This window comes from Delphinus delphis, chromosome X, assembly GCF_949987515.2.
Source record: "Delphinus delphis chromosome X, mDelDel1.2, whole genome shotgun sequence".
Taxonomy (NCBI): domain Eukaryota; kingdom Metazoa; phylum Chordata; class Mammalia; order Artiodactyla; family Delphinidae; genus Delphinus; species Delphinus delphis.
Window position 1 is genome coordinate 29,762,943 of NC_082704.1, and position 23,684 is coordinate 29,786,626.

A 23,684-nucleotide genomic window follows, 5' to 3' on the forward strand; every position below is an offset into this window, starting at 1 on the left:
ACTTTCAAATGAAAAAAAGTATCTGTTAAATAAATTTGTGATAATAACATTGCATGCTAAAGGAATTAAACTCACTGTCATGTGCTATAGTGGTGTATTACATAATAAAGAATAAACTTTTAGCACTTTTAATGCAAATCACATAAATAAACATAAAAGACATCTACTCTTGTCCCACTGGGTAACCCTACAAAACAGGGTGATTCCTAAGAAGTAATCCAGCCAAAGAAATGGTAGGTTACATCTTTCTAGTGGCACCGAATCCATGATCATATTTGGCAGCTGAATGATTTTCTAATTCTCCACTTTTCGAAAATAAAGGCATTTCAGAGAAAAGTGGAATGGAAGGTATAAAGAACTCTGAATTTTATCAAGTTTTCCTTCAAAATTGCCACACACACAAAAAAGAGAAATCGCACTTAAGCTGTCAAGATCTCAATGCTTTAGCTTTCTTAACTTTAAAACGACTACTTTTTGACCTCACAAGGAATCACAAAACCTTCAAAAGAAACAGCCGCTTCAGCATTTCCTGCCTGTCTGCCCTAGTCCAAGATTAACCTTGTCAGTTTTTAGGAAGACTTATAAAACTCCTTTAAATGACTAATTCAGATGAAGTGGTAACATGAAACCACAGTTTATAAGATGCTGGTTTCTACTTGTTACCAGATGTTGCCATCACTTCAAAGTGTTAAATGCATTCATGAAGAGGTTCAGATATATTTGCATGTGGAATATTTTCTGACTTCTGCTATTATTGTGAAGACAGAGGAAAACTGTTGCCTTGTTGTCTAATAAAACATCTTTAAGGTTGCCAATATTCACATCAAGAATCACCAAGTACTCTGTCGGTCTAATTCCTCCGTGTAATTCTTGCAAGCACATATATATATAAACACTTTAAAAACACACCACAGGGACTTCCCTGGTGGCACAGTGGTTAAGAATCTGCCTGCCAATGCAGGGGACACGGGTTCGAGCCCTCGTCCGGGAAGATCCTACCTGCCACAGAGCAACTAAGCCCGTGCGCCACAACTACTGAGCCCTCGCTCTAGAGCCCGCGAACCACAACTACTGAGCCCGCCAGCCACAACTACTGAAGCCCACGCGCCTACAGCCCATGCTCCCCAACAAGAGAAGCCACCACAATGAGAAGCCCGTGCACCACGACAAAGAGTAGCCCCCGCTCGCCACAACTAGAGAAAGCCCATGTGCAGCAACGAAGACCCAACGCAGCCAAAAATAAATAAATAAATTAAACAAAACAAAAACACACCACAAATTAATTCCATTTCTTTGGGAGCTTGTCATGAAACAGCCCGCTTAAAGATCTAGCTGAAAAATCCAAATGTGTGTGTGTTTGTGTGCATGTGTATACTTTTGGAGTTGCTTTTTTAGACAAAACAAGTAAACAGTCACTAGCTTCACATAGTTCAGGGTTCCTTTGCCAGGATAACTCAACAATTGCACTAGGTTTTCTGCTTCTACACATTCTTCTCTTGTTATGTTAATTTCTTTGGTTATGTTGCCATTGGGGTTTTATTAGGTTAATTAAAAATGTTTTTTAATCTCCAGAGAGAGTTTAAGGCAACAACAATGGTTGCTATTTTCTACACATAATGGTCATTGTTAAGTTTTGGCCCAACACAGCATCCTGAATACAATGTAGATTTATCCTTAAGATTGGCTGCAAAAATACTGTGGTCTCACACAGTGTTATGTGCCCTTTCTATTCAAATGTCTGGGAGATACCCCATAACTCTTATTTTATTTTTGCTGATACCCCGACTGCATTTCTTTGAGGATGGAGTTGAATCCATAAACATAACACTAATGCTGGCTCAGATTTCTAGACACTGAATTATAACTGACCAGTTTTGCTTGCTCAGTATTTTATTTGGCAATCTGTTAACCTGGTACAGCTAAAAAGTCTCATAATTAATTCTGCCACAAATCAAACAACTTTTGTGGCCTTTGCTTGCTAAAAATCATATTGTTAGCAAAAAGTCATCCATGCAAGAGCAACTTCTTCCTTCTCCCAGTTTATCCCTCTCCCTGGTACTCTTACCTCAGAAATTGGCTAAGCCATTAGCAGGGTTCTTTTGATGGGGTAGACTATGGTAGGCTCGCTGGCTCTGAGAATTCGCTGTTTTAGAGAATGAGCTTTTAAAGGTCTCTCATTAGACCAAATACAAAAATGCAGATAAGCGATATGTGAAGAAAGAAGTTGGAATATCTGTTTGATGAGTACCATTATACTGCATTCTTCCTTAAATTACACTTTTTTTCCATCACAGGATAGGTTTTGCTGTAGCTGTGACTATTAACCTAAACAAAGTTAGGAGTAGATGGGGAAGAAACAAATCACTGATATTAGTGGTAGTAAATTTTTTTCAGTATTAATTCTGTATTTAAATGGATTCAATGATCATCATACATCCTTTTACCAAAACTCCTCTATTCTTAAAATCTTAATTTTGCCCTATTTTTTAATTGGCTGAATTTCACTTTCGAGTATTTCTCTTTTCTACGAGTTCTTTTATATTCATGGGAACTGCCTAGTACCTTTATTTTTGAATGACATCTTGGCTTACTATTCTTGGATCGCATTTTTGTCCTTTCAGAACTCTGTACACAATGCTTAGTGGTAGTAAATTTCACTGTAATAATTATACTAAAACTATATGAGCCACATGCTATAACTTAGGTAAGTTTTCCTTATTGAGAAGTAATTCTGTTAATTGTGTTTAAGGTAGTATATCTGGACTGTGATTTTCAAATTCCTGCTTTCTGAGTATAACCACTTAATGCCATATTCATAATGTTATAGGCTGCCAGTGACATATTTATTAAAACAATAAAAGCCAATTTAAAACAGGATGGGAAAGAGAGCCAAGTTTTTTTGGTGCTTCCACCCTGAATCATGAAGCAGAAAGAAGGGTGGAAAAGCTTTATCTTGAGAAAGCAAGACAGAAATGAAAGCATGATCTCATTCACTTTTCCCGCACCCAAACAAGGTGACATTTTCTGTTCCTTTCTTCTTCAGCCCTAATCAGTTTAACAGTCCTCTTTTTTTAATCCCTAATAGTAAGTTTCCAAGTGCCCTTTTTTTTTTTGCAGTACGCGGGCCTCTCACTGTTGTGGCCTCTCCCCTTGTGGAGCACAGGCTCCGGACGCGCAGGCTCAGTGACCATGGCTCACGGGCCCAGCCGCTCCGCGGCATGTGGGATCTTCCTGGACCGGGGCACGAACCCGTGTCCCCTGCATCTGTAGGCGGACTCTCAACCACTGCGCCACCAAGGAAGCCCTCTTTTTGTAATTTTTAAGATTTTATTTTTCAGAATCAAAGATCAAAGCATGAGTATGCACAAAAGTTTTCATTTAAAATGTTTTGATTTACTATTCATGACTAACAAACACATCCTAAACTCCAATACCCTAAATCCCAATGATTTAGTGGCATATTCTGTTTTGCTATGTGGTTAATGCATTTGTTTGAAACAAAAGAAGAGGTAAACCATACTTAAGGCAGTAGGTTTAGGAGTCTTGCAAAGAGAAATCTAAGGTGGGGGCAGGAGTCTTTAAAAATTCTGGAAAGAACTCTTCAAATAATTTTAAAATTCAAAAACATATCAGTGATTTAGAACTTGAAAGTTATATACCTAAATCAAGAATGTGTCATTCCTTTGAAAAAGTTTCAATATTGGCAATTAAAAAAAAAGATATCCAAGTTATATCTGAAGAGAAATGACCAATTAATATTTGTTCAGTGATTTAAAAATCATAAAAGTAGGCACCACTTTAGAAAATAAGACCTAGCATGAGACTATAGAAGAAATTAAATTGTCTTCCTTAATGGAATTGCCATTTTTAACTTAATTAACATTACATATGCAATCTCAAAATTCTAATTTATTAATGTAACTCCTATTGACAGCACAGTTTTTTGTGGTCATAGACCAGCTTATTGTAAAAATTTATGTGGAAAAGAAACAGGTCTTAGAACAGGTAAACTTTATTGAAAAATAGACTGGGTGGACTCACTCTGCCTGGTGTTAAGTCATTCCTTGTAGCTACAGCAATCAAGATAGTGTGGTTACAGAGCAACACATGCAGAACAATGGAACAGGCCAGAGAACTCTGAAATAGACCTACACGAATAAGCTCAACTGATTTTTGACAAGGGTGCAAAAGCTCATCAGTGGAGGAATGGTGCTACAGCAACTGGACAACCATAGGGGAAAAAAATAAGAACTCTGACCTAGACCTCATTTTGTGTAATATCGTGTAAAGATTTACACCAAAATTAACTCAAAATGGGCCACAGACTTAAATGTGAAACATAACACCATAAAACTTTAGAAAAAATTTTTTGAAAAATTCATCAGGAACCATGTTTGGTGAAGAGGGCTTGGACATAACATCAAAAAGACAATCCATAAAAGGAAACATTGATCAACTTGGCCTTGTCAAAATAATACTTTTGTTCTGTGAAAGACCTTGCTTGGAGGATGGAAAGACAAGCTACAGACTAGGAGAAAATAGCTGTATACCACATATCTGACAAAGGATTGTTATCTAGAATATATAAAGACCTCTCAAAACTCAACATTAAAAAACAATCCAATTGGAAAATAGGCAAAAGACACGAACAGATATTTCACCAAAGAGGATATACAGATGGGAAACAAACACATAAAAAGATGCTCAGCATCATTAACCACTGGGAAATGCAAAATGAAACAAAAATGGGATATCACTACACACCTATCAGAATAGCTAAAATAAAAATGTGACAATACTAAGTGCTAGCAAGGATGTAGAAAAACTGGGTCACTCATACATTGCTGGTAGGAGATTAAATGGTACAAGTCACTACAGAAAAACATTTTGATAGTTTCTTATAAAATTAAACATGCAGCTCTCATATGACCCAGAGATTGCATTCTTTGGGAATTAATCCCAGAGAAATGAAAATTTACAATCACAGAAAAGCCTGTACACAAATATTTGTAGCAGCCAATACTAGAAATGGCCCAGATGTCCTTCAATGTGTGAATGGTTAAAAACACTATGGTACATTTACACCATGGAATACTACTCAGCAACAAAAAGGAGGAAGGTATTGATATACACAACTTGGATGAATCTCTAGAGAATTATGCTGAATGAAAAAAGCCAAAAGATTGCATACTCTGATTTCATTTACATAATATTTTTGAAATGACAAAATTATAGAAATGGGAAACAGATTAGTGGTTTTCAGGGGTAGAGATGGGGCAGGTGCAGGGGAGGGTGGAAGGAAGTGCATGCTGTTACAAAAGGGTAACAAAAGGGATTCTAGTGGTGACGGAACTGTTCGGCATCTTGACTGTATTAATGTCAACATCTTGGCTTGGGTATATTGTACTATGGTCTTGAAGAGGTTACTACTGGGGGAAACTGAGTAAAGGGCACACAGGATCTCTTTGTTATTTCTTACAAGTACATGTCTACAATTTCTGCAAAGTAAAAAGTTCAATTAAAAAATCCAACTCAGAATTAAACACAGAATATAGTATATATTATATATATATATATATATATATACTATATACACAGTATATAGTATATAGTGGATAGGAAAAGGGAAGAAAACTTATATGCAATAATTTCATATCCTATTTTAAACATTATTGCCACGAATTTTTCCAAAATACTATAGACATAACTACTGACACTATAGTCTTAGCATATATGGTCAATTCATGACTCCACTAGAGTATTTGATCTGGGTAAACGATATTTTTTCTGTTCAATACCAAAATAACAAGCTGATATAAAGGAGAATTTCAGGGCAAGAACCCACCAATGCATGACAATTTTGGTATCTGTTATTAGAAATATTTACTTAAGTGACACTTCTCCCCAGATAGTCACTCCTTGATCTCCTTCATGTCTTGCATCAAATATCTTCCTTTCAGTGAGGCCTCCTGTGACCACATGATTTGAAATGGCAATGCACTCTTCCCACTCCCTATACCCTCAACTTTAATTTTCTCCATAATACATTACCATCGAATATACTATATCGTTGTTCATTTTGTATCTTCCCCTAGTAGGATGTAAGCTTCATAAGGATGGTAATTTTCATTTGTTTCAGTCACAGGTATAATCCCCAGTGCCTAGAAAATAACTTGACCTATAGAGGCACTCAGTAAATATCTGAATAAGTGAATGAATCAATGAATAAAATGGAATTTTTTTTCTTGGTGAGGAGTGTACAAAAGGGGAAATGCTCTCTGAGAGAGAAAATCCAGTTTGGAAGAAACCAAGAGTGATAAATCCAGGAATTCTCTGGAGGTCCAGTGGTTAGGACTCTGCACTTCCATTGCAGGGGGCACGGGTTCAATCCCTGGTCGGGGAACTAAGATCCTGCAAGCCACGCGGTATGGCAAAAAAAAAAAGAGTGATAAATCCTACAATGTATATCCAATATATTGGCATTAGAGTTTTCAAAATCCTTTGGATCGGGGCTTCCCTGGTGGCGCAGTGGTTGGGTGTCCGCCTGCCATGCAGGGGACGCGGGTTCGTGCCCTTGTCCGGGAAGATCCCACATGCCGCGGAACAACTAAGCCCATGAGCCACAACTACTGAGCCTGCACTCTAGAGCCCGCAAGCCGCAACTACTGAGCCCGTGTGCTGCAACTACTGAAGCCCGCATGCCCAGAGCCTGTGGTCCACAACAAGAGAAGCCACCGCAATGAGAAGCCTGTGCACCGTAATAATGAGTAGCCCCTGCTCGCCGCAACTAGAGAAAGCCCACGCACAGCAACGGAGACCCAACACAGCCAAAAATAAATAATAATAATAATAAGTGAAATTTTAAAAAATAAATTAATTAAAAAAGAAAGAATCAGGAAAAAATTAGCTACACTTAGATGTAGAAATCAATATTGTTCAGAGTCAAAGCAAGTATCTACATTAACAGCAGACCAGTGATAAATGAAATGTTATCTTGTCAGTACCATTTCTAACTCATTAGCTGACCCATGGTTAGACATTTAATATTAACATATCCCATTATTCATAACAGCCAAAATGTGGAAACAACCCAAATGTCTATCAATGGATGAATGGATAAACAAAATGTGGCATATCCATACAATGGACTATTATTCAGCCATAAAAAGGAATGAAGTACTGATACATGCTATAATGTGAATGAACCTTGAAAACAATATGCTTAAGTGAAAGAAGTCAGTTACAAAAGACCGTATGTTCCATTTATACATAAAAGTCCAGAACTGGGAAATCTATAGAGACAGAAAGTAGATTAGTGATTGCTTAGGGATGGGGAGGTGGTGGGCTGGGGAGAGGCATAGCTTAAAACTCTGGAGTTTTAAGCCTCCTTCATCCTTCCAAGGCGATGAAAATATTCAAAACTTGCTGATGGTTGTGCGTATCTGTGAATATACTAAAATCCGCTGAACTGTACAATTTACATGGTTGGTACACAATGTGAATTCTCTCTCAATAACACTGCTTTAAAAAGTGAAAAAATATTAATATGTCCCAATATCCTCGTTGATTCTAAAGTTAAGCAGTTCTCACAATGAAAGTGCCATCCGTGTGTAACATTCACTCCTGACCATTCACTTAAGACAAGTAAAGGAGGAAGAAAACCAAGCAAGCCATTTGCTTAGTTTTCTGACAGGTTCACATCAATACGTATTTTATTCAATATGATTCATAAGTTACCCATTTGCTGATTAGGTTTTCACAATTTAATCTTTATCAGCAAGGGCCATCCATGGCCCTCTTTCAAATGTATTGTATTTATGGAGACCTGCTGTGTGCCAGGTGTACTGTGAAAGAACCAGGAGAATGGGTTTATTTTCTTTTCTCCCTAGAAGAACAGTGTTTTCCATGGTACATGGCAGGAATTTAGTACCGTCTTTGAAGAAAACCATGTACAGCAGACAGTACATCCAGATATACTGCATTCATTTGATCCCCTCCCACCAAATGAAATGATGACCAGATTTGGAATCCTGGGTTTTCCAGCTCATTTTAAAGTCTGGGACAATCAAGAAGTTCAAGGCAGAAAATTAAGGTGTCAGCTATACCTGTAGTTACTCGCTATTATCCTTGAGTCAGATAAAACTTAACAGAATGCTGTACTACAGAAAGTATGAGAGCTGCATGTGCAAGTAATGGCGAATCAATGTTTTTTAGGGCTTCTACATGCATGGATATTTCCACAGCTGCAGAACCAACTACTGCAGAAGTACACGCTGTGCACAACATCTACAATTTAGTAAAGCTGGAAAGAATTTTATTTTTGTAAAAACTAAATGGGGTGTGGCTCATTTTCTTGCCAAAGGGCTATTTTATTCCAAGACACTGGTGTCTGCTGACCTTCATTTATAGGCTGAGCAATGTTCTATTTAAGTAAAATTAACTCATGGTCGGCACCTTTTTTAGGATGCAATAATTATTGCAAAGAAATAACAATGTTTAAATTTGATTTGTTCTTAGTTTAGATTTGATTATATTGGGTTATACATGAATGTCTTTGTTCACACAAGGTTTAAATTTAGAAATTATTTTATGTTGAGAAAAAAGGCCATATTTAAGTTCCTTTTCTACATGTAAGAATATTTTTAGGTTTCATGAAATCCAATATTACGTTTTTTTCTTCCAGACTGCAGGAGTATCTTACCATCTTTGTAGCCCTAGCACCTAACAGTCTTCACTAAACTTATTTTAGTTAAATGATGAGGCCATTCCACAGATAGACTAATTAAGGCATTGTCCATGTTACTATCTTTGGCTATTACTCCATCTACAGTTTGTACTATCTCAATATATACTTGAGAACTCTGGGCACATTTTAAAGTTTTCCTGAGGGTTACATCTCTTTATAAATGCCTTATAGGCCGCCTTTTATATAATCTTTACACATTTCAAGGTACTTGACACAGCAATCAATCCTCCCTTCATCTTTACACAAACCTTCTCTGGTTAGGGAAGTTTGCCGCCTTCTGCTTGCACCTATCAATATATTCTAGTTTGCTTTTATTTTTCGCGGGGCTGGGGGCCCAACTAATGCTGGAAAACTTTGATTTAGGATAAGATACCAAATGTATGGGTTGGCTTATACCTTTAAACATGTAAATCTATCAGTATTACTTTTTGGTTATCTATACTGCATGGTAATTTGGCTATATTTGTTTTTTAATTATCATAAGACAAAATATAAAATTTTAATTATTCATAACCACTTGCAAAACTGATTCAACTGCAGCTTTAAACTGGAGACCCACAAACTGCTCAAAATATTTGTTGAATGTGTCAATGTCCTTCATCATTTCCTGATTTTTGCTTTTGAAAACTTCCACTAGAGGAAATAATGGGCATCGTAAATTTTAAATTAATGTTTTGGATTCACCCATGTCTAAAGGCTACATGTCATCTTGGAAAGATACTGATTTAATTTATAACTCTGCCTTCCCCAGCATTTTAAGTTTTCACTAACTTATTTTCTCTTTTCTCCTATTTTTTCAAAGGTAAACTTCTAAACATTCATGTTTATACTATTTCTACTATTGTAGAAACACTGAAGAACTTGAAGCTTTTTTTCCCTCCCCCCCAAAACAGGCATCAACATTACCTATTACCTTTCACCCTGCTCTAAGCTAAATTTGTTAGTGGCAGTGACTTTATAATGGTGTCCGTAATGTATTAAAAGAGTCACGTTTCCAATTTTCCTTTGAGGGTGAATTTAGACTGTTGGATGGCATATCCTCATAAAAGGATAAATTAATGGTAAAGGGGTTTCTTAGATAAGCCAAAAGGCTTCTTCAACCTGGAACATTGTTAAAATCCTCCACATTTGTAATGAAAAGCATTGGAAAGTCATATTTTCACAATACCATTAAATAAAACAGAAAAAATAAACTATCTTATTTATCTTCAATGGTGATGCTTAAGGAAAAAAACGTTTAAATTAGAGGAAAATGAAGAGGTAGCTACAGAGACCTGATAAAGATCACCTAAGGCAACATTAATTGACCTGTAAATGGGAACACTGATTGAGCACCTAATATACACCAGTTTCTTTATAAATGTTCTCCTTTAATTTTAAAGACAAGACTGAAAACAAGTGATATTATCCCCATTTTATAGATAGTGAAATTGAGGTTTAGAGGAATTAAGGAACTTCCCCAATGTCACAGAGATATAAAATAGCAAAACCACGGGAACCCATATTTTATGCTAAAATCCATTCTGACTATGAAATATAGCATGTACATGATCCCTCTGAGAACAAAAAAAGGAGGTGGTAAGAACGAGTTGTCCAGTCAGACAAAACTTTCCACATCACTTCCGGGTCATCATGGGATGCCCGGACCAACATGGTCCTTAGTGCCACCAGTGAACTGGGGTAAGGAGACAGACATCCAGGAAGGGTCTGTGAAGCAGCATGGGATAAGTTTAGGGAGAGATATGCAGTGTACAATGAGCCATTTAAATACACAAAATATTTGTTAAGTCAAGTGTTGTAATTTGGGGATTCACCATATACTGAAACTAGGCACAAATTAACTGGTGGCGCCAGTTTTACCACTATTGGATCTCCGTTTAGTTATTTAAGCAACCCGAATGAAACATAAAACTTTGAGTTTATTGAGCATTGTCAACGTATAGGTACACATCATTTTATTGCACTTTCCAGATATTGCACTTTCTACAAATTGAAGGTTCGTGCTAACGCTGCATCAAGTGAGTCTATTGGCACCATTCTCCAATAGCATTTTCTCACTTTGTGTCTGTGTCACATTCTGGTAATTCTCACCACATTTGAAACTTTTTCATTATCATTATATTTGTTATAACGATTGGTGATCAGTGATCTTCGACGTTACTAGGACACACTGAAGCCTCAGATGAAAATTGGCATTTTTTAAACAATAAAGTATTTAAAATTATGTACATTTTTTTAGCTGTAATGCTATCACACACTTAATAGACTACAGTATAGTGTAAACATAACTTTTATATGCACTGGGAAGCCAAAAAAATTGATGTGACTCTATTGCGATAGTCTGGAACCAACTGAAGTATCTCTGAGGAGTGGCTGTACTTCAAGAGGCTGACAGCCTGAGATAAAGAAGCCTATCAACAAACACAGCCATTTCTATGTCTGTGAGTCTACTTCTGTTTTGTAAATAAATTCATTCGTATCATTTTTTTAGACTGCACATATAAGTGATATATGATATTTGTCTTTGACTTACTTCACTCAGTATGATAACCTCTAGGTCCATCCATATTGCTGCAAATGGCATTATTTCATTCCTTTTTATGGCTGAGTAATATTCCCTTGTGTATATGTACCACATCTTCTTTATCCATTCATCTGTCGATGGACATTTAGGTAGCTTCCATGCCTTGGCTATTGTATATAGAGCTGCTATGAACATTGGGGTACATGTATCTTTTCAAATTAGGGTTTTCGTCTTTTCTGGCTATATGCCCAGGAGTGGGATTGCTGGCTAATATGGTAACTCCACAGATATAGAAAACAAACTTATGGTTACCAAAGGGGAAGGGGGGGTTAAATTAGAAGCTTGGGATTAACATATATACACTCTATATATAAAATAGATAACCAACAAGGACCTACTGTATAGCACAGGGAACTACACTCAATATCTTGTAATAACCTATAATGGCAAAGAAGCTGAAAAAGAATATACAAATATATATCTTTATATATATACAGCCATTTAACCAACTTCAGGATTAAAAGTCTCTTCATGATACTGAAAGTTTATGGTCACAAGTAAGCTTTCTGTACTTGAACTGAGTTTTACAGCAATCTGAAATCTAAAGGCTAATTAAATACAAACCTGTCTCCCTTCCCCAATTAACAGTTCTGTTTCAAAAAATAGAACTTCCTATGATTGTACACCCCACAGGATTCTACTTCATCCTCCTTTGCACCTGCTAACTAGATCAGAGGAAACCAAAATATTTCCAAGACATATACTTTACCTAAACCAGCTCCATACGAAACACTATATAAAGAATGGCTTTTTTTTTTGAGAGCCGCTGTTTGAAATCAAGGCTCTTTTTGCTTACACCAATGTTTAAATTTCAGAAATTGTCAAAGGAATTCATCTTTAAAACAAAAATCTTTGCAATTTCTCTTTATCTCAAAGAGATATTTATCTCAAAGAAATAATCAGAGTCATGAAATGGTTTTTGCCCCAGGGTGTTCGCTGAAGCATTATCTATAAGATATGGAAAGAACAAAAACTTCCAACAACCTGGAATTAGCGAAATAAATTATGAAATATCCATTATATAGAATATCATGCAGTAATTTTAAATATTTTCAAAAATATCTGATTACATGAAAACATATTTATAATACAAGTTAAAAGAATTGGATACAGACAGTATATACAGTATGATCCCAATTTTTAAAATATCTAATGTTCTACACAGGAAACAGATGAAAAATATGAACAGGTGGTACAATTATGAGTAATTTTTATTTTTCTTCTTTATAAACCCTTTTGTTTTCTTCTCATATATTTTTTTTGAAAAGTTAAAAGTTCCTTAATTTTTTATTCCTGGTACCACTACCACAATTTACAGGGCAATATACCTGATGTAATAAAAAGAAAAAGACAAAGCTACAACAGATAAAAGACCTCAGGAATGTACATGTAATTGACACTACATTGCATTAATCAATAGCTGCACTTTTTGCAAACTGTGGCTATGACAGTCCTGAACAAGAAGGGTTTCCTGTTTAAGCTGCAGTAACTTTTCTGACTATGGATCATCGTTCCTTCTGTGGCAGATTTTTACGGTTCCTCTAATGCATTTGGGACGACTGTCTCAAAGTAACCTGCAGCTTTCCTGACAACTCCTCACTCTCTCCCCTGCTAAGAACTGTAGCCCTTTTCTTCTGAGTTTTTAGAACCTTCTGCTACCATATCCACCACTTCCACCACCAGATCCATAACCACCACCATAGGGACTTCCCGAGCTTCTTCCACCAAAACTGCCCCCCTTCATGGGTCCATAATTTGATTGCTGTTGTCCACTATAATTTCCAAAATCATTATAGCTCCCACCACCACCATAGTTACCTCCAAAATTTCCTCCTTCATTGTAACCATCATATCCTCCACCACCGCCACCACATCCACCACCTTGGTTTCCATATCCTGGTCCACCACCACCATAGCCTCCTCTACTACTGTAACCAGGACCACCGCCATAGTTACCACCATTGCCTCCAAATCCATTATATCCACCATCACCTCCTCCATAACTACCTCTGCTGCCACCACCTCCCCCACCATAGCCTCCTCTTCCACCAAAGTTTCCACCACGGCCCAAGTTACCTCCACCACCTCCAAAGTTTCCTCCACGACCCATAAAGTTGCCAGATACACCTCCACGACCTCTTTGTGATCCAGCAGATTGCATTTCTTGTTTAGAAAGGGCCTTTTTCACTTTACACTTATGCCCATTAAGAGTGTGGTATTTTTGAACAACAATTTTATCAACTGTATCATGATCATCAAAAGTTACAAAAGCAAATCCTCTCTTTTTTCCACTCTGCCTGTCTTCCATAACCTCTATGGTTTCAATCTTGCCATACTTTTCAAAGTAGTCTCTCAAATTATATTCTTCTGTATCTTCTTTAATACCACCAACAAAAATTTTCTTCACTGTTAGATGGGCACCAGGCTTTACAGAATCCTCTCTAGAAACAGCTCTCTTTGGTTCCACTACACTCCCATCAACCTTGTGTGGTCGAGCACACATTGCTGCATCCACCTCTTCAACACAAGAGTAAGTCACAAAACCAAAGCCCCTGGAACGTTTTATTTGGGGGTCTCTCATCACCACACAAACTGTAAGTGTGCCCCATTTCTCAAAATGTTCTCTTAAGCTATCATCTGTAGGTTCAAAGCTCAGACCACCAAGAAACAGTTTTCTCAACTGTTCTGGTTCCTTTGAATCATGGCTCTCCTCCCCCCGGCGGCGGCGGCGGCGGCGGCGGCGGCGGCGGCGGCGGCGATGGCTGGAGTCTTCTCATATTTTTAAAGTGGTCTTGTATTTTTTTAATCCAAAGTAAACTGATTAAAAAATATCCTAAGTACACACTACTTAAGACACTTTTCCAGCAGATTAACTAAATATACCTATTGACTATAATAGCAATAGGATATACCCTAGGAATCATGTCTCATCATTTTCACCTCTGAGAAAACAATCTTAAATGGTAATTCTCCCCCACCTGATATACAAGCACCAAGATGTCAAAAACAACAATAAGAAATGGCAAAAATGGGAATATGCAAGCAAGTAAAGAAATACAGGAAAAAAAGCTTAAAAATTACATTCGTCTATAAAGGACAATGTATTATTCAGTGTCAATAGCAGAATGTCAATCTGAGAGCAACACTATGTAATTAGAGCATATAATGTAGAACGCAATAATATGAATATTCAAAGCTATTATGCTGCCCTCTCAAATTCTATTTTATAGAAAGTAAAAATTTTATATATATACTTTTTATGTAAACAAGTATTCTGTATGCATATAAATTTAAAACAGCTTAAGAGAATCAGAGTTGTATTTTCAATATATGGGTTACAAGATTACAAAAAAATGATTTCCTATTTAATCTTTTAAAACAGAGATGGTAGAAATAAGAGGTCAGATTTTATAAAAGAAAATGATTTCTTTTAACAAAGAGAAACTTCTCTTCAGAACTAGCCATAGGATATCAGGTTATTTCAAAAGTCCTTTAACTCAAGGCTTTCTGCTTATTCCATTTTCATGAAGTGCTATCACTTCACAAGTGCTATTTTAACAAATGTTAGCAAACATAATTTTAACAAAATAAAAATGCATAATAACACAAAGAATGACAGAGTTAAAGAACTATCATGTAATCGGCAAGATGACAATACACAGTGAAAATTAATTCCAAGTTAATAGTTTTGAGGGTGGGGGTTGAAAATAACCCCTAAGGGGCTTCCCTGGTGGCGCAGTGGTTAAGAATCCGCCTGCCAATGCAGGGGACACAGGTTTGAGCCCTGGTCCGGGAAGATCCCACATGCCACGGAGCAACTGAGCCCGTGTGCCACAACTACTGAGCCTGCACTCTACAGCCTGTGAGCCACCACTACTGAGCCTGCGTGCCACAACTACTGAAGCCTGCACTGCAACAAAGAGTAACCCCTGCTCGCAGCAACTGGAGAAAGTCCACGCACAGCAACAAAGACCCCATCTAGCCCAACATGTTTGTTTTTCAAATGAAGACCTGCATTAACTTCTCACCTTTTCTGTGTTAATGATGGCACACCACTTAAACATAAGTTTATCTCCTCCATTATGCACTTTTCCATACCTGCATGTGCAATTTAGAGTGCAATTATAAGGAGAAACATTTGATTTTTCATGCGTAATTTTACACAAAACCTCCTATTACGGGCAATCACAAAACTAAGAATGAAGTATGATAAGCCAAAGTATTTTGTAACCATTACCAATGAACGCCAAAATACTGCTCAGTAGTTACTTGGGAAAGGTTAAAAAAAAAAAACACCACCACATTAATGGCTTTTACAGGCTACTTGGCACAATATTTGAGGGAAAAAAATTATAAGAAAGTATTACACATATAGGTTTTTATTCTCTTGTTATCAACCATTTCTCTTATTTTTCATTACATTATGTCTGGCTTTATTTCTTCTTAGCTTGTAAAAGTGGATGGCTGGAGAACATTTACAGACAAGTAAAAATGTGGCAAGGCTTAAGTGATGAGAATTCTACCATTTCTGTAAACTCTTATTAAAGCTTTAGTGTTTCTATGATATACTACTACAGTACTTTGAATTTATATAGCACCTGTCTGCTGAAGAACCAAGACTTACATAGCTCATTTATCCTTTCAGCATGCCTGTGAAATACACAGATTGAAAACAGATGGCTTACAAATAAAGTAAAATCCAGATATCAAAACAGAGAACTTCCATGATTTACTGAAGATGGCCTGTCTGTGCAAACTGTAGTAGCCTAAAAGATCCTGGAGTCCACACTCAATGCCTTTTCCAATAAACAACACTACCTCCTTATCATCAAACAAATTTCTAGACCGTTAAGAGAAATTAAGCTTTGTCATAATATAAAATCAGTAAGTTTAATGTGCCAAAAATCCTTGATAAGGAATGATATAAATGGTACCTCTATATTTTAAAGAAATAACATTAGTCACAGAATAAGCCACTGGTGACCGGAGAGTCACCAATTTGCCTACAAGGTATTTAGCTTGGTTCAATATAATTGCATTAAAATTGGGAAAAAAATCAACTGATAAATATAACTGAAATAAGCCAGACTATATCTATATAAAAGATATATCTTATAAAAGAAAAAAAAATCCCAGCAAGCCAAAATCCTTGAGCCATGCCCTCATTTTATAATTGAGAAAATGCATGGTGTCTGGCACACGTATGTACTCAATGTTAATTATCAATATAATAATCTTAAGTGACTTTCTCAAGGTCAAACTATGAGTCAGTGGCAGAGCCATGTCTAGAATCTAGTTCTTCTGAAGCAAGTCCAACATACGTCCCCCTTAGCATTGTAATTTTCATTTAACAGCAATGCTTTTTCATCCCTAAAACAGTTTATACTCACCAATATTTATCTTTCAAGTGCTAAGAATAGAGCAAATTCAATGTTATTAAGCATATTGAATTTTTGGAAACTGTCTCACCTCCATAACTACCATTGGCCCAAGTATTATCAGATCTTCTCCTGAGACTGACATTTCATGATCAGACAGTTTTTTATATTTCTAGGCCATAATTTTAACCAAAGCTCTCATCACTAAAAACAGCTAGCCGTGACCACTGGTATCTAAAAGACCTTCCAACAGTATAATGTATCCAAAAAACTTTTGAAACCTCCAACACAATGAACATACATCATATGGTGTGTCACTCTCTAGAATAATTACAGACTCAAAACATGATCTAGCTGTTTTCTTCTAAACTGAGTTTTATTATTTTCACAGATTAAACTTTCCCCCTCTGGATTACTTTTCACCAAAAGAGCATGAGCAAGTACAAAATGATTCCAAAAACAGTTACCCAAGTTTTCATGTATTGATAGATGTTCATTTTCAATTTTATACCAGCTACTTTTGGAATCTGTACTAAACAGCAAAAACAAACAGTTTGGCATATTCATTCCACCTAGATTATAGCAATAGCAAATTCATGAATTTATCTTATGTGCTAAGAATATTATGTCAGTAAATTTCTTGGAAAGGCAAGTAGAAATGCTTAAAACAGAATATGGAAAAATGGCAAGTGAATTTTCTTCCTTTTGTCATCAGTTTCACCATACAGAATCTCCTTAGTGCTCAGGCACCACTACCAAGTTACTACCCCCTTCTTTTCTGTAACAGTCAGGCTGTTTGCCTAGGAGCGAAATTTCATGGGGTTCCTAATAGTGCCCTGGGATATTGACATTCTGCCAGTATAAACAGTCACAGTCAAGTCTAATGTGCTTGTAACCATTGGTAGAAGAGACTTAATCTCAACCCAAATATTACTCACTAGTTATAATTAATCCTTCTACCCAAAATGCATTGAGCCTAGACATTTTTAGCAATTGACTCTAAATGATGGCATCAGACTAGACTAGAGACCTTGGACCTCAGTGTTGATTGTCTGTGTTAAATCAAGGCAGAGCATAATTTATTTGGCTCTCCCACCCCAGGTAAAGAGTCTGATAACTTTCTAGATCTAATTGTAGAAACTAAGAATTAGACTCATAATCCTCTAATTTTAATGAAAGCCTGGGTTCATTAGATCATATGACTAAAAAATGAAGTCAGTAGTTGTAAATGAGTGGACACACCGAGACAATGAAAGACTGGTTGGAGAGCCTAGAGAGGATCCTGTTTTGACATGAGTTAATACTATTTTAAAAAGAACTTATCTCCCTACCACTTTAACCTAGTTGGATAGTTGTGCTCTTCTTTTTTTAAGGTTAAATATTTGTTAGGAGTTCCATCTAAAATTATATTATCACCTCTCTTCCACTAGGGGGGGTCTATCTCCCAGTGTAGTTAACTCCAATTAACTCAGGTGCAGTTTGAGTCCACTTCCAGCTAATCTGTGCCGCAAGGCTAGCCTTGTGGTCAGAACTATGTGCTTTAAAGTTGTTCTAGTTTTTAGGCTCAGAAACCCATTCACAGCATGAAAATGTAGTGCTCAAGTCATTCAGAGGTTGCTGCAGTAAGGAGACAAGGATTTTTGGCTGAAGCATACAAAGCCAAAATCTCTTAAATATTCCCAGTTTCATTTTTAGCTGCCCTAGTTGTTTTCAGACTGAATACGTATCAACTGGATCCATTTTTGTAAATAAGTAAAGCTTTTAAACTCTCAACCTCAGAGATTCCTCTGCCCATTTCTACACTCTGCAATATATAATCTGAATAGCAAAAACTGCCATGTTTTTCCAACAGCAACCTTAACTTGGGCCACTTGGGTGGGTATTGGTCATTATGGGAGTTGTTTCTGTGGCCTCTCATTATTCTACTAAAGTACTGACAGGTAAAAACCCAACTAGCTCGATTTCTTAAATTTAGTGTCCACTGTTTCCCTGCCTGATTTCTGATCCAATTAATTCCAAACCACAATAACTGATGGTTAATTTTAGCCAAGAGATTATCCACCACCTTCAAGCAGATGCCTAATATAGAGAACAGTTCAACTGGAATATAGGCCAGACCCAGGGACATGGACAAAGCCTAATTTTTTAAAAAACACTATCTTATGGGATATGGCTTCAAATCTATCATTTAGGAATGAAATAGGGCATGAATAAATGGACGATTTTTCTAGAAAATAATTAGTAAGATATTTTTAAAATTTAGAAAAGCCATAACTAGATTGAAGGGCCACAGGGGAGATATATATCCCAGCACAAACATATTTCAAGCACTTATTTTAAAAACAGCTTCCGTTTTTTATTTTGGATAAAATCTGAGCATCCAATTTCCCTTTCTGTTCCCCTCATCCAAATCCAAGTAGAACTCCCTTGAGTAGAGGCTAGTTCACACCGCCCCCTCCCCTTTTTTGTCACGGTAGTTTTGGGAAAATGAACTTCAGCCATTACATTCCAGTTTTAAAGTCAAAAGAAGTCATGTGACCATTACCCTAGGGGCATCAGAGACTTGGGGCACGTGATGCCAATTGACATATGTGGGGCTTCGGCCACTATGTTGGAATTCACTGTAAATTGGATCTTCAGGATCAAGTTTAAGCTCCCAAATACACTGTGACATCCTGTAAAGTGGAGTGTGCGCTTACGTCTCAGTAGTTTTTAATTTCACCTAGGTTTTCTACCTACTGTGCAGTCAGCCAGGCTCTCTTCCCCACCCCCCATCCCTGGTAACAGGTCGGGCACCCCGAGCATCCCGTCTATCTAATCCTAAACGGCGAGGCTCTCCAACCCAGTTAGTTCTAAACTCAACCTTGAGTACCACCCGGCATGTTGTGCAGATAGGGTGTGGAGCAAGAATTTGCGTCGCGTACAGGAAACGTCAGAAAGCATTAAGCCCACTCCACCTCCCAGGTTGGGATCTTCTGCCCTGGAGCCTGGCCGTCGGAGCCGCCAGCACATTAGAGCAAGTAGCAGCAGCGGCGGCGGCAACTCTGGGACTGGCGAGAAGCCCGGGCAGGGGTGGTCGGCGTCCCCCGGCCTCTCATTAGACCGCTAAGTACTGCGAGTCGGGAAATGTAAACACCGGCAAGTGCAGCTCTGTGGGAGGAGGGGATGTTGCCCTCGCCCCCCGCCCCTTCGGCTCTGCCTCCAGAGGAGCCCCGGGAGGTGCCGGGCGGCCGCTGCCCCGACCACGCGCTCGAGGCTGCAGAGCCAAAGGAGCTGAGAAGGGAGCAGACGGGCGGCTCGGGATCTGAGGAGAGGAGAACGGAAAGGTACTGCCCTAATGGCCCGGAGATGTCCTGCTACAGAAAGGAAAAAAGTGCTTACTCATAGGGAGACGCGGTGCGATAGCGATTCGCTCGCTAATGGTAAGGGAAGCAGGCGGCAGGCAGGCAACCGGAGCCTCGTTCCTTCCCTGGGCCACCGCACCCCGTGGAGCCCGGGGGCCGGGGTGAGCCCGTGAGGTCACCCGAGGAGGGCGAGCGGGGGCTGGAGGCGTCGCCGGCGACCGGCTCCGGGATTTCCTGAGTCCGGAGCCGGCGGAGGAGGGGGGGAGGAGGGTGGCAGTAGCTGAAGAAGGACGACAGAGGGAAGTTAGGCGCTTGGTTTCCACTTCGGGGCCGCCGCCACGGAAGGGGAGAAGGGCAAGGGCTGGCGTCAAGGACTCCAGCCCAAGTTTGGCAACAAGTTAAGAGCAACTAGTGAGAAAGCACCATCTCTCCAGTGAAAAGCAGAAAACGTGTTTGCGGCGGGCGGTGGTCGTGGGGAACACTCGATCACTCCCACCCGTTCTTGATGCGAACGACCGCTTTGGCGCCCAAGGTCTAGGACAGAAATTTCTGCAGCCTCCCTCTCAGTCCCCCGCCTCCCGTGCCAGGCACGTTCCTGCCGAGGTTCCCGGAGATGCTCTCTCCTGGACCCACTCATGCCCACGCCCAGGGATCCCGCTCCCCTAGTGCCCTCCCGCGCCTGCAGAGCACTTACATAAAGTCGCAGAGTACCGGATCTGGCCAGACAGCCTCCAACCGACGCACTCAGACAACTTCTGCCGCTCGGAATTTTTGCGGCTGTGGTTCTAAAGCCAGCGCTCCCTCCCCTCCTGCCAGCCCCCTCCGCCCCTCGGCCGCCGCCATTGGCTCCGGTGGTGCTAGCAGTCAGCTGGGAACCAGGAAGGGGATTGGGCCACGAGCCTGTCACATCAACTGGGTGGGGAGTTGGGAGAATAGGCACCGGGATGGGCGCCCTGGAGGGATGGGGACTAACTCTGCGGCTGGGAGCGGAGATTGGTCCTCCGCTCTTGTTACTTCCCCTCCCTGGCTATGAAGAGATTAGAAGTCCTCAGAGCCTGGCTCGGGGACCACGTTCCAAAAAATCGTATGGAATAAACGAAGAGATGAGAATGTTGGAGCGAGAGTTTGAACGTCACCAAGCCCCTATTTAAGTCTCTGGAGAGTACAGTTTCAACACAGAATCGTAAAGAGAATCTCGGCATGGGAAGGGACTAGTAATACTAGTACTTAGTTTCTTCTGCTCCAATCAGCCTGCGTGCGGAACAACGCAGAGGGAAAACCTCAGCAATCTTCCCTTTCCAGCGAGGTCTAGGGAGCAGATATATGGACAGGACGAGGCTCTCATGTTTTTGGCTTCGTGCCCAAGTAAATTGTTGACCCAAATCACCTGTCTGGTCTGTTTGTCCATGCGGAAAGGAATGAGAGGTGGAGGTGGGAAGGGAAGGTGGAAATAACGTGGTTCCCACTCGTTTGACTGGAAATGGATGTCAATTTTCATCAGTCTCCTTTCACCAGAGAAAACTTGGAGACATGCTCCTGGTTCCCAGAGGACCCTTTCTTCTTCTTGGCCTCTGTGTCATAATTGACCTCTTTCATTAATACACGTGGAGGTTTCCCCTCCTTATTGTGCATTCCAATCCTTTGGCTCACTCCAGGTCCAAAATCAGCTCCAAGGACCAGAGTTTGACGGATTCTCCAGGGTCAGGTCAAGAGCTTGTGGCACAGCTGTAGAAGAGAAAGGCTAAGCCCTTTCCTGTTTCAGTCACAACCATTTTGTTCAGGAAATGTGTGCTTGGAAAGTTTTTTAAGAATTAAAAATTGGTTCACTTACTTCTCATTTTATATTCACTACAAAAATTGCTAAATTAAGAGTGGCCTGGGACTTCCCTGGCAGTCCAGTGGTTAAGACTTCCAATGCAGGAGGTATGTGTTCCATTCCTGGTCAGGGAACTAAGATCCCGCATGCCTCAGGGCGCGGCCAAAAAAAAAGAGTGGCCTGAAAATCGAATGATCTTGTCAAGGAACCCTCACTTCATCTGCTATTATGAATTTCCTTAGAGAAATTAACCTATAGTGAGTGCTGGCGCTTCTTGAATGGGCAGAAGAGGGGAGTTCATATACTGCCTAAAGGCTACACTAGCAGAGAAGGAATTGGCACTGGGAAAAAGGCTCATTAAATATTAATTAATGATTAACCAACTGGAAGAACATATGAAAGGCACAGAAAGGTGAAAAAGAAATGAGAGAGCAATCTGGCTATCGGAAATATTAAATTTCTGGTATGAGAGATTTTGTATTGGGTCAGGTTTGGGTCAGCACAAAAATACTGATTTCAACATGTTCGTGTTGTGTGGACTGTGAAGTGTACCGCCACACACATTTACGAGAGGATCCACAGTGAGATTTCTGGCTTTCAGTAATTGGCCCAAGGTTTGGTATGGTTTCTGGAATTCTTTACACAAAATTTCTAGATACACTAATACAGTACTTCAGTTTTCTACATTTTATGGCGTCTGTTAAGTCACCACTGAAGAGCTTCCACCTGCTTTAAAACTTAAATTTACAGACTTAGAATGTCTGTATGAAGGGACTGTGCAAGCTAAATTTTTGAGTATGGATATATTTGTCTCAATTACTTAACTTAGTATTCTATTTTAGTTTATTTTTCAAGTGTTAGAATTTAGAATAAGTCAAAATAGTAAGAATCCTATGCATATGCTATTTACACTTTCCTGTTTTTTTCTTTTCAAAAAAGCTTACATAGAAGCTTTACTTTATTTACTAACACTGATGTCAGAATTCAGTAAGAGTTTGTGGTCAAGAAATGCCACTTTAATGGAAGTACAGTGGTCACAGTTTCAAAGCCACAGGGTGCCCAGGTAATGGCACTGTGTCTCAGTGCCTCGGTAGTTTCCAACAGATAAAACTTGCCCTATTTGGATGCTGGTTGAGATTCCTGTTTAACAAGCTCAACAAAGTAGAACTCCATTTTAATGAATACTGCTATGATAGCCATCTTGATGTAACTAAGCTACTTTCGTGTTACGCAAAATCTAAAAGTCCTTTTCAGAGGCTAACATTTTGCTCTAAGAAAGGAGCCTCAGACTCAAAGCTCTATTCAAACTGCATTTCTTTCTGATCTATCACACCATCAATTTAAGCCATATAGGATCATTCACAAAGTAACCCAAAGTTGGTAGTTTTCCTATCTATATAAAGAGGCTTGCAGGGACTTCCCTCGTGGTCCAGTGGGTAGGACTCTGCGCTCCCAACGCAGGGGACCCGGTTTGATCCCTGGTAGGGGAACTGGATCCTGCATGTATGCCACAGCTAGGAGTTTACATGCCGCAACTAAGAAGGCTGCATGCAGCAACTAAAAGATCCTGTATGCCAGAACTAAAAGATCCCGCGTGCCTCAACTAAGACCCAGCGCAGCTAAAATAAATAAATAAATATTAAAAAAAAAAGAGGCTTGCACATCTGGTCTTCAGGGTTCCTTTCAGAAGCTCAAAGGCAGATCGTAGGGCCTAATTCATCTTTTAAAAACTGAGTTATAATTAACATACAATATTATATTAGTTTCACGTGTACATGTTGATTTGATACTTTTATATGAGATGATCATCACAATA

At 39.1% G+C, this 23,684-nt stretch overlaps 2 protein-coding genes across 2 annotated transcripts in view; both read right to left on the minus strand.

The window, feature by feature from the left end:
- Window positions 1-20,864, minus strand: part of PLS3 (plastin 3) — an 87,311-nt gene extending 66,447 nt beyond the window's left edge. Inside the window, exon 1 of the mRNA XM_060002415.1 lies at window positions 20,747-20,864. The gene's annotated coding sequence lies outside the window, so the exon portion shown is untranslated. The remainder of the gene's footprint in view (window positions 1-20,746) is intronic.
- Window positions 12,530-19,513, minus strand: LOC132418091 (heterogeneous nuclear ribonucleoprotein A3-like). Its single transcript, XM_060001988.1, has 2 exons — window positions 19,444-19,513; window positions 12,530-14,099 (listed from the first exon to the last, which is right to left on the minus strand). The coding sequence occupies exons 1-2, from the start codon at window positions 19,511-19,513 to the stop codon at window positions 12,973-12,975; spliced, it is 1,197 nt and encodes a 398-aa protein (XP_059857971.1). The 3' UTR covers window positions 12,530-12,972.
- Window positions 20,865-23,684: the final 2,820 nt, after the last annotated feature.